The 12,500-nt window shown below is 44.3% G+C and overlaps 1 protein-coding gene across 1 annotated transcript in view; it reads left to right on the forward strand.

The window, feature by feature from the left end:
• The window catches only part of prickle3 (prickle homolog 3), a 107,238-nt gene that overhangs the window by 27,391 nt on the left and 67,347 nt on the right, over positions 1-12,500 (forward strand). Inside the window, exon 2 of the mRNA XM_063207919.1 lies at positions 1,507-1,589. Within this exon, the coding sequence (XP_063063989.1) occupies positions 1,507-1,589 (83 nt within the window). The remainder of the gene's footprint in view (positions 1-1,506; positions 1,590-12,500) is intronic.

A 12,500-nucleotide genomic window follows, 5' to 3' on the forward strand; every position in this document is an offset into this window, starting at 1 on the left:
TCGGTGAGGGCTGAGGAGGGCTTGATCTGCCTGTATCCTCATTCACCAGAGGATCCAGACACCCTGCTGTTTTCAAAAAACAGAACAAAGCTATCTTTTATCCCACAAGCAATTAGGCTTTTTTTTTTTAAACGAACATGCAAAATGAAAATGTAGATTTTAATTTGCACACCCTGTTTCAGCAGCAGGCCTGAGCAGGAATACCACGTCTGTAGCTTTTATTACTTTAAAGGGACGCTGTGCAGGAAATGGTCAAAAAAGGTACTGCAACTATGCTGCTCATTGAAACTGGGCTCCCTATTGCCAAATTTGATCTTTACTTGAACGTTTACTAAGTAATAAGCAAATATTTTCTAGTATGGTCCAAGTACAGTCATTTTTGCAGCTAAAAATGGCTATTTTTGGGAATTCAAAATGACGGACCATGGAGAAGATCCCCCTTTTCATATATGAAAAGTGCAATTTTTCCAGTCATAATGAATACTTTTGATGGAGGTGGTAAGTATTCATGAAAAAGGTAACATTAGTGAATGGGCAACATGAATTCTGGAAATAAACAACTAAAAATCTCACACAGTGTCCCTTTAATAAGTTTTATCTACCATCTACCCTGCTTCCCCATCCTCCCATGGGGTTAACCTGGACTGTCCTCTGTTGATGACTGACATCTGACCAATGTCTTTATTCATATAATGGGGTAAATGTGTTTTGGGAATCTGACTGTATTGTGTTTGTTTTTCGTGTCTTACGCTCCATTTACTAGAAGAAATTTCCCCCACGGGGGACAATAAAGCTACTACTACTACTGCTAGGGCTGGTGGCACTAGTACTCTTGATGGCATTAACTGGGACTGTCAGGAGTCATTATATGTGTGTCACAAAAGCAATCTCGTAGAGCAGAATTACTCGTGTGCATGTGCAGCGTGTGGTTGTCTATTTCCCATTATTCGATTGGGGTCATGCATGAGCTGTATGTGAAGAATTTATGATCTTATGGAATGGAATTTGTGTGTGCGTGCGTGTGCATGTGCGTATGTGTGTGCACATTCTTGCTCTGTTAAGATCAGTTTCAACCTTTTTTTTTTAAATGAATGCCTTTTAAATAAACTTTCGATCAGTGGTGCTTTTTTTCAAAGCCCCCCTTGCCCTCATCACAAGCCTCCCAACGCACCCTTCACCTCATCATAAGCCTGACAACCCCCCCCCCCCTTAGTATTAAAAATCTAAATGGACTAATGCCCCTCAATGGCAACTAAGCACCGCCCCCTCTCATCTGGATCCTTCGCAACGCCCCCCTACAGCTCTCCAACACCCACCCCCCCCCCCCCCCCCCCCCCCCCCCCCCCCCCCCCCCGGAGGGCTGTACCGCCCCCGTTGAGAAGCACTACTTTAGATGGACAAATGATTGCAATTGGGGCATCCAAGTATGTAATAGATATGTATCGGTGTGTAATCTGATGGAATGAAGTTCTAACATGTGTGTATATTGTGTGTGTATTTGTGCAGGAGGAGATTGAGGATCCTGACAGGGGGCAGCCATGTATGCGCTGTGGGGACCAGTGTCCAGGGCTCCGAATGCACGGATGGAGGTGAGCTCTCTTTCTCTCTCTCTCTCTCTCTCTCTCTCTCTCTCTCTCTCTCTCTCTCTCTCTCTCTCTCTCTCTCTCTCTCTCTCTCTCTCTCTCTCTCTCTCTCTCTCTCTCTCTCGTTTGCTTGCTCTCAGCTGGAGAGATGCTAGAGACACCTGGAGAGATACTAACCTAAACCTTCCTCATTGTGTGTGTGTGTTGAATTCTCAGTGCATCAAAGCAGAAGTCACAGGTTTAACTCCCTGCAGCGAGTATTTCTCTGCCAAGTCTTCAATGAATTTCAATGGCCTGCTTGAGCCGCTGCCTTGCTTATTAAATGCATTATTTTTCCGGAGCCGTAGAGTGTGCACTGCAGTGAAACTTCTTTTGTATTACCCGCTACACTTGTCTTACATCTACACCTACACCCACACCTTGTCTTACACCTACACCTACACCCACACCTTGTCTTACACCTACACCTACACCCACACCTTGTCTTACACCTGCATTTTTTTGGATATGAGCACCATTTAAATTCTTTAATCCCCAAGGGATGCTGCATCATCTGAATTCCCTCATTTCCATCTCTCTTTTATATTACACGGAAAGAGTTTTGAATACTTTTTTACTGTGGTATGGCAAATGTTGTGAAAAACAATACAGGATAAAATGGCAGAAAACCCCAATGTTTTACTGATAGTGTATCGTTTAAGACATAAGCTTCTGATATTCAGAGGGGCACAGAGTATGTGTGCCTTTATTCATGATAGGACAGTCGACTGAGACAGGAAGCAAGTGGGGAGAGAGAGACTGGTAGGGGTCGGCAAATGATCTGGGCCGGAATCGAACCTCAGTTCAGTTCAGTTCAGTTCAGTTATGGTTTATTTGAGTAGGGACAAATACACATCATGTAGACTGTACAACAACCTAACAGATAAGTATCATAGCATTTGTAGCCATAGGCTAATTTCCAATGCCCCTCCCTAGAAGGGCTTTTCAAGTAAAATATAAAAAACTGTTTTTATTGTTATTTTAAAATACAACCTATCCATTCATCCAAGCTATTCATTTAATCTAAGAAGACAGGCAATATACATATACATACCTAATCCTATATTCATGTACAGTCACTCGTTCATTCCACTAATTAATCAATTTGATAAAACATGTACAATAGCATCCCCCCCATACACACATAGTCAAGTGCCACCCACCTCCCTCCCTCACACACCGTGTAGCATTGCAGTGCCCAGCCGTTTAAACCACAGCCGGGCCCATAGTGCAGTGTAGTGTTGGTGCATGTTGGTATCATTGTGATGGCAGTGTAGAGAGGAAAGCATCTACAGGGCTTTTGTTGTTAAATCTATTCTGTACAAAGCAGACTAACACTTTGTCCTGCTGATGCACCCAAGGCAGGAACCATAAGCGGCCACCGGAAAGACACGCTCAAACTTGTGCATGTGCTTGTGCAATCCATAATCACTGTGAGCTTTATGCCTATACGTATGCGCGCACACACACACACACACACACACACACACACACACACACACACACACACACACACAATGTATATATAATGGATGGATATTACGTACTGTACGTGGTATTAGAGTCAGCTGGACAATCATACATCATAACAACTTCCAAATCAGATTTGCACAGAAAACTGTGAATCCCCTGGATTAAAACCATGTTCGACTTGTACAGGAAGACCTTTTGACCTCATTTCTCTCTCTCTCTCTCTCTCTCTCTCTCTCTCTCTCTCTCTCTCTCTCTCTCTCTCTCTCTCTCTCTCTCTCTCTCTCTCTCTCTCTCTCTCTCTCTCTCTCTTTCCCTCCACTTTGTTGTGTGTGTGAGGGTGATGATGCTGTGTGTGTGTGTACATGTAGTTGTGTGTGAGAGGGGGATGATGTTGTGTGTACATGTAGTTGTGTGTCAGACAAAAAAAACAACCCTCTCATATGAGATACAAACCCATGCCCTTAGAGAAGCATTACAAAGGTGGTGTGTGTGTTTGTGTGTGTGACTGTGTGTGCATGCCAGTGTCTGTGTGCTCATGGGTGCCTGTGTGTGTGTGCCAGTGTCTGTGTGCTCGTGTGTGTGTGCCTGTGTGTGCATGTCAGTGTCTGTGTGCTCATGAGTGTGTGTGCCTGTGTGTGCATGTCAGTGTCTGTGTGCTCATGTGTGTGTGTGTGCATGTGTGTGTATGCCCGTGTCTGTGTGCTCATGTGTGTGTGTCTCATGTGTGTCTCATGTGTGTGTCTAGGACCAGAGCTAGTGGCCGCTCGGCTAGGACGAGAGCTAGTGGCCCGCTAGGACCCAATCTAGCTTTAGCGTTAGCCGCTTAGCTCCATGGCACGCAGGGCAAGTCTGCTCCGCACCGCACTGCATGCCACCACAACAAACAAATACCCTAGCTAACACTAACGCAGCAACAATTGTGATGCCACAACAATACTATCTGCTTTTACCGCATGGAGCATAAGAGAGGGATAGAGAGGGAGAGGGAGGGGGAGGAATAGAGAGGAATAGAGAGGGAGAGAAGGGTAGTGAAAGAGAGGAAGAGAGAGATTAAGTGTGTTGTCCCGTGGGTCTGTCTTTCAGATGCACCACACAACAGAGTCACCTGTTTTTCCATAGGGCAGATTATCCATGTACAGAATTCTCAATCTAAGGCCCTAATTCTACTTAACCCATTGTGTCCTGGAGACACATATACGGGTCTTTCAGGATTTTGAGATTTTAGCTGTTTTATTAACTATGTGGATATGTTAGAGCTGAATGAACACATTACAATGCAAGGGGAGGGTCTTGGCTTTTAAATGTAACTCATTTCATGTTTGTATGTGCTTCGGAGGCTGAGATATTTAGTTATTTAGGGAGAGGACACCTTTTCCCAAAAAGGGCTTTGGCTAAAATGGGTTAAACTGACCACACAACAGCGATTACCATTACCGTGGCATTAGGCCACATCGCCTTTTCATTTATTCAACTCATACGTATGAGGAGATTTCGTCTAGGGAGACGTGCAGTCCGGTAAAGGATCTTTGTGCGTGTGCGTGTGCGCGTGCGCGTGCGCGTGCGTGTGTGCGTGCGTGCGTACGTGCCTGCGTGCGTGATTTTGAGCGCATGCAAGCGTATGTCTGTTTTGCTCTGCTGTAGTGCTTCAGGGGATTGTAGTACCTATGACCTCTGCTTAGCAAATGGCACGACCTGCTTGTCTAGACAAAGCCAGGGGCCAGAGGACTAGGACCGGGGACAGAGGGGGCAGAGGACTCCTAATGTTGCTAATGCTAGGCTAATAGCAGAGGACTCCTAATGTTGCTAATGCTAGGCTAACAGCAGAGGACTCCTAATGTTGCTAATGCTAGGGCTAACAGCAGATGCTGCACGATGCCAGCTGACCTGAGCAGTGACCAGTTTGTAGTGGAGGACGAAACAGTAGAAAGCGGCACCATTTGCATACCTCTTAGCCCAGTAAGACACAGCACTTGGTAAGCCTATAAATTAGTTGTCACCAGACTGGAAATGACCAACACCTAATGTATAATACAGTATTACTTAACCCCTTAAAGGGGTATGCCACTATTTTGGGGCTTAATGCAGTTAAACTCGTTGGCTGGGGTTTATAAAGGTGGTAAAGTGTCTTATTTTTCATGTTAATCGTTGTCTTGCTTTAAGACAAGTTAAAAGAGGGAGTATGTAGCTAAGAAAGTCAATGGATCACTGTAGCATGTAGCGTGCTACACGGATGCATTGACTTTCACTAGCTTAGCGACGTTATACACGTACCGATGTTATAACCGATATAGCGATGTTATAACCTTACTGTCACCAAAACTGTAATGGCTATGTCTTAATCTGTTACTTAAGGGTCTCGGTACTGTCATAGTGTAACGGAGGCTGACTAGCACAGAGTTGGCGTGGAACGTTGGTAAACCTCCCTCCGATAGCCTCATACAGTCTCGTGCCGTTGGGCCGAGAGACTAGTCTCTTGGCCCAGCGGTATCGTACTGTGTCTCCCATTGCCGAACCGTTGTAGTTGACGAGGTCGCACGTTCGATCCCCGAGGGGGGTGAACAGGTGCAAGATGACCTCCGTCACAGTGGTGCCGCTGACCCGGGATGGGAGTGAGGTTTAAGGGGGAGAGTGTAACGGAGGCTGACTAGCACAGAGTTGGCGTGGAACGTTGGTAAACCTCCCTCCGATAGCCTCATACAGTCTCGTGCCGTTGGGCCGAGAGACTAGTCTCTTGGCCCAGCGGTATCGTACTGTGTCTCCCATTGCCGAACCGTTGTAGTTGACGAGGTCGCACGTTCGATCCCCGAGGGGGGTGAACAGGTGCAAGATGACCTCCGTCACAATAGCAATGTTGTTATGATGTAGTTGAGTACTTTCAACAAATAGGGAATAGGCCCGCTGGCGACCCCATCTGCAGCAAGAGGCTACGGCCCTATGCACTGTCATAGTAGTGTAGTACTCTGGTAGTACAGTTTTTTCAGTGACTTTTTCATTGTGGTGGAACAGTATGCGTCAAGGGGTTATAATTTAACCTCTATTTAAATGCATTTCCTTTTGTAAGATTTGTGGGGTTTTTTTGCAACTGTGCATATTTTGACAGTGAAAATTTGACCACAAAGACTAGCAGTCTTTAGCAGTGGGTCGGTTTCCCAGGGGTTGAATTCCATCCATGACAGGGATTGTTCATTGACTGCATATTTGTGCACAGACCAATCCGATTAGGCTGGCTTAGTCTTAATTAGCTTGTCATGTTGATCGAGTGTTGGGGTCCAGAAATCCACTAATATGGTGAAAATTCAGGGGGTTCATACTTAACAGTACTGATACCAGACCAGTGGCGGACAACATGTGTATTATACAGTGCTGGCCAAAAGTATTGGCACCCCTTCAATTCTGTCAGATAATACTCAATTTCTTCCAGAAAATGATTGTAATCACAAATGCTTTGTTTTTAATATCTTCATGTATTTGTCTTGCAATGAAAAAACACAAAAGACAATGAAAAAAAGTCAAATGAAAGCAACCTCAAAACATCAGGGAAACTCTGCCATATTTGACTTATGAATAGAGGAAAAATAAATCAAGTCAAGTCAAGTCAAGTAGGTTTTATTGTCAATTTCTTTACATGCACTGGTCATACAAAGAATTTGAAATTACATTTCTTGCTTTCCCATACAGACATAGACTAATCTAGGTAAGGACATAGACAGTATAGACATAGACAGTACTTATACATGGACTTAAGACAGTATGGACATAGACAGTGCTCATACAGACATTTTGAGGCCTTCATTGAAAAAAACACTGTCCCTGAAGTCAAATATGGCAGAGTTTCCCTGATGTTTTGAGGTTGCTTTGCTGCCTCTGGCACTGGACTGCTTGACTATGTGCATGGAATTACGAAGTCTGAAGAATATCAACACATTTTGCAGCATAATGTAGGAGTCCACCCCTGATTCCCATAGAAAACCTATGGAGAGATCTCAAAATGGCAGTGTGGAGAACGCACCCTTCAAATCACCTCAAGGATGGTCTAAAATTCCAGCAGAGCATTGTAGGAAACTCATTGATGGTTATCAGAAGTGGTTGTTCACAATTATTTTGTCTAAAGGTTGTGCTACCAAGTATTAGGCTGAGGGTGTCAATACTTCTGTCCGGCCCATTTTTTGAGTTTTGTGTAAAATGGTCATTCATTTGACTTTTTTTTCATTCTCTTTTGTGTTTTTTCATTGCAGGAGAAACAAATGAAGATATTAATAACAAAGCATTTGTGATTGCAATCATTTTCTGTAAGAAATTGAGTATTATCTGACAGAATTGAAGGGGTGCTAATACTTTTGGCCAGCACTGTACTACCGGTATATTATTGCTATTAACGTGTTATTGGGGCAGCCGTGGCTTAATGGTTGGGGAGTTGGTCTTTCAATCTGGGGGGTTGTAGGTTTGAATCCCACCTGACCTCTCCCTACACCTCCATCCATGGCTGAAGTGCCCTTGAGCAAGGCACCTCACCCCACATTTGATGCAGGGACTGTAACCAATACCCTGTACATAACTAGGCCGCTTTAGAGATAAAAGCCTTGGCTACATGTAATGTCATGTAATGTAATGTCGGTAACACTTTACTTTACGGATCGCTAATAAGGTGGTAATTTCGTTTTAATTTCATAGTTATTTCATAGTTATTTCAAGATAATAACTGTTTGTTTTTAGTAACAACAGCAAAATAACCATACAGTTTCCAGTGCAGTGTGTGTGTGTGGGTATGCGTATGTGTGTGTGTGTGTGTGTTTGTGTGTTTGTGTGTTTGTGTGTGTGTGTGTGTGTGTGTGTCTGTGTCTGTGTCTGTGTCTGTGTCTGTGTCTGTGTGTGTGTGTCTGTGTGTGTCAACAAAGTGTCACCGTGCTGCGAGTCATCAGGGTGTCACCACAATGCACTGGAAACTGTATGGTTATTTTGCTGTTGTTACTAAAAACAAACAGTTATTACCCTGAAATAACTATGAAATAACTATGAAATTAACACGAAATTACCACCTTATTAGCGATCCGTAAAGTAAAGTGTTACCGTAATGTCATAATGCTCGGCTGCTCATTTGGCTTTTATCCAGACTAAACAATACTGATGGCAAATCTGTGACGTATATATATATATACACACACACGAGTATTAGTAGACCTACATGCGTGCTCATATGTGCTTTTATCCACCTTAACAGCTTTGTGTTGTCCAGCACTAACGCACAACAATCCCCTGGTAGGCCATATGCTGCGGGGTGGTGGGGGAAACATAATGCCTCAACATCTGACACAGGCCACACACACGTCGTGCACACACTACACACACACACACACACACACACACTACACACTGCACTATACACGTCACACACACACATGTTGGTGGGGGAAACACAATGCTTAAACATCTGAGAAAGGCCACAAACACGTCGTGCACACACTACACACACACACACTACACACTACACTATACACGTTGTCAAACACACATGTTGGTGGGGGAAACATAATGCTTAAACATCTGACAAAGGCCACACACTACACTCTAAACACACAACACACACACACACACACACTCTAAACACACACACACACACACACACACACACACACACACACACACACACACACACACACACACACACACACACACACACACACACACACACACACACACACACACACACACACACACACACACACACTACACTCTAAACACACAACACACACCATAAACACACTGCATACACAATTGACTTAGTACAGAGTGCACGGGGCCTAACTTGGTGGCATTACATGTCAGCTTATCCGGGCTCCCGCATTAGGGCAGCTGTGCTGTGATTTATAGCATGCTAAGCTGTTTTAGGGGTTAATGGTTTGCCGCTAAGAGCATAGACAAACTGTGTATGTATGGCCAGGGCAGGATTAAAGTACAGGCTAGATATGGCTGCAGCCTAGGGGCCCCCACCTGCAAGGAGGGGGGTGGCTCTGATTGGCCAAAAGTGAAAAATTGTGTCAATTGTGACAAGATGCAATATTGACATAAAACATATATCTGTGACAGTGCAGTTGGTAGACATGTTATCCTCAAGTCCTAGCTCATAATTATGACTCTGTCTACTTTGTATGTGAATTTCTTGTGAAATTTGCCTTCTGGGGGCCCCACAGAAACCTGTAGCCTATGGCCCCAGGCCATCTTTAACCGGCCCCTTGAATAGCACTAAAGACCACGGGGGAGTAGAGGGGCTGTGGGAAGTGAAAGTGTGCTGTGGCATGATATGGTGAGGTGGTGGTGGTGGTGGTGGTGGTGGTGGTGGACACGTGATCCTATTTTTAAAAGTTCCCTGTGGAAAGTGTGCTGTGGCATGGTATCTTGTGGTATGGTATAGTGAGGTGGTGGTGGTGGTGTATCAGAGGGCGCGCTCAACTTCTGCAGTAAAATAAATAGGCCTACCTTTGGGTGCGCGAAAAAGCTACAAACTTAGAGAAAGGGAAGAATCCACACTCACAAGCTGAGGCTTATTATTTATTTATCAGTTGCCACCATGTCCACAAGCAGACGTGTTTCGGCCCTTAAGCCATCCTCAGTGCTGTAGTATGTGGTGCTAGTCGACACGTGATGATCATATTTTTCAAAGTTCACTGTGGAAAGTAATGCGCAGTAAATCATCTGGCTTAGACAACAGCAATGTGCACTCAAGCTTTGTTGCTGTGTTTCACTTGGTAGACACACACACACACACACACACACACACACACACACACACACACACACACACACACACACACACACACACACACACACACACACACACACACACACACACACACACACACACACACACACACACACACACACAGTCAGCATAAACAGTCAGCCTAAACAAACCATGTCTCCTTTTATCTGTCATCTGTTATATCGCCATGCCACACGTAAACATACAAATATTTTATGAAAATCCATCTGTCTCTCTCTCTCTCTCTCTCTCTCTCCATCCCCCGCCTCTCTCTCTCCTTCTTTATTTCTCTCTCTCTCACACGTCTCTCTCTCTCTCTCTCTCTCTCTTTCTCTCTCTCTACCCCTGTCCCTCTCTCTCCTTCTCTTTTTCTCTCTCTCTCTATTGCTCTCTCCTTGTCTCTCTCTCTCCTCCACTCCCTCTCTCTCACCGCCCCCACCTCTCTCTTTCGCTCTCTCTCTCTCTCTCTCTCTCTCTCTCTCTCTCTCTCTCTCTCTCTCTCTCTCTCTCTCTCTCTCTCTCTCTCTCTCTCTCTCTCTCTCCTCCACTCACTCCACTCCCTCCCTCTCACCCACCCACACCCAGCCCAGCCACACACATCATCAGTCCCATAACAAACAACAATACAGTAGTCTGGGAACAGCCACCAGGTACAACCACCACCAATTAGTGGCTCCGTGGCGTCATAAAATGTGAGAACAGGTTTAGGTTGTTAATCAAGATCAAGTTTAGTAACCAGCCTCACGCACAGCAGCAGCACCAGCACCAGTAGCATCGTCTGGGGCTTTATGACGTTTTGCAGCAGGTATGTTGTTTGCGTGCATGTTCTCTGTGTGTGTGTGTGCACGTGTTTACTTGTTTTTTTATGTGTGTGTGAGAGAGAGTTTCATGCAGCCGATGTTAAGATGTTGAAATCCCATCATGTCCCGTGAAGCGTTTGGGTAAAATGTAGATGACCGTCCAAACACTTTGCCCCATTTGTTCAGGGTATACTGTAGAGAAACTCTGAGGCACTCAAGGTTAAAATTTGTATATACTTCTTGTTTGGCTGTAATGGCTAAGCGTTTCGGCCCTTATGGCCTTCTTCAGGGTTAATCAAGGATCCTGTTTGTTTTTAATACTTTGCATTTCTTTGAATACATGTGATATTTTGGCTGTTATCCATGAAGTAGAATTAACAGCAAAGGACTTTTTGCATTTGTGCGAATGCCTGTGTGCAGACATTCTTGCTCATCAAACATATGAATTGAAATTTCGAGAACTCAGTTATAGTCATTATTATCGAGCTGTACAATATGATAAAATCTATTTCTTACCATTTTCCACATATCATACATTGTCATGTAGCCTGTCCGCAACAACTTTGTGTCAGGGTTGCTTACCGTGTGCTTCTCCACTATGTACTGTAATTTGAACAGCATCTTCAATACCAATGGGGCGATTGTGGCTCAGGTGGTAGAGGAGCCTGTTCGGCAACCAGAAGGTTGCAGGTTCGAGCCCCGCTCTGCCTGACCCCATTGATGTGTCCTCGAGCAAGATACTCAACCCAAAGTTGCTCCTGGTGGCAGGGTGGTACAATGTGTGGCAGCCACGGCCACTGGTGTGTGAATGTGAGTGTTAATGGGTGAATGTCGGACATACAGTGTAAAGCGGTTTGAGTGCTCGAAGGAGTGGAAAGGCGCTATATAATATAAATGCAGTCCATTTACCATCACAGGAATTAAAGTGCTTGCTAAGTGTAATGTAGGTGTAATGCTATTTGTTATGTTGTAATCTCAGTCTCAGTTGTCATGGCTATTTTTGTGCCACCACTGCAGAGACGGCATGCTTGGACCAAAACACTAGAGACTCAACAGTTCCCCTAGTGCTAATGCAGCCTCTCAGTGGAATCACTATCTCCTTTGAGTTGACTGTTGATGGTTGGCTATATTGTGGTACAATGGCACAAATTACAATAGTGATGTGTCCTTTTTTGAATTGCATATGTCAGGGCATTTTGGGCCTTTATTTTGGACAGGAAGTGAGTGGGAGAGAGAGAGGGTTGGGGAAGGTGCGGGAAATGACCTTTGACCGAAATCAAACCTGCGTCCCTGGCATAACAGTTTGAAAGTTAATTTATTTAACAAAGATACAGCATATATGAAGAACATTTAAGATAAACTGCAAAATATACAAGATTATAGCCATAAGGCTAATTTCCATCTTTTGTCTCTTGACAGGTTTGATGGTCCTTAAAAATATTTTTTTAAAAATGTTGTCGGTTTGAGCCACAGCAAAGGCCAATAGTAACATGCTCTGTTCTGCATCATGGACCTATTAATACATAGAGGAGCGATAGCACCTGTTAAAGGCAGATAGACCACTGTTATTAATACATAGAGCAGTATTCCCCAACCTTTTTTGTCTTGTGTACCCCCTAAACATTTTCATTGCGCCATGAGTACCCCCGAGTCAAGTTCTGTTTCGCTTTCTCTATGCAAATGAAACTAAGCCACATACATTTGTTAAAATTAAATTTTTCCAAGTACCCCCTGCAGTGTGCTCGTACCCCTGGTTGGGAAACACTGACACAGAGGAATGATAGCACCTGTTAGGCAGATAGACCGCTGCTGTCCATACAATATAGATGATGGATATACAGGTCGCAC

Source organism: Engraulis encrasicolus, chromosome 10, assembly GCF_034702125.1.
Source record: "Engraulis encrasicolus isolate BLACKSEA-1 chromosome 10, IST_EnEncr_1.0, whole genome shotgun sequence".
Lineage (NCBI taxonomy): Eukaryota > Metazoa > Chordata > Actinopteri > Clupeiformes > Engraulidae > Engraulis > Engraulis encrasicolus.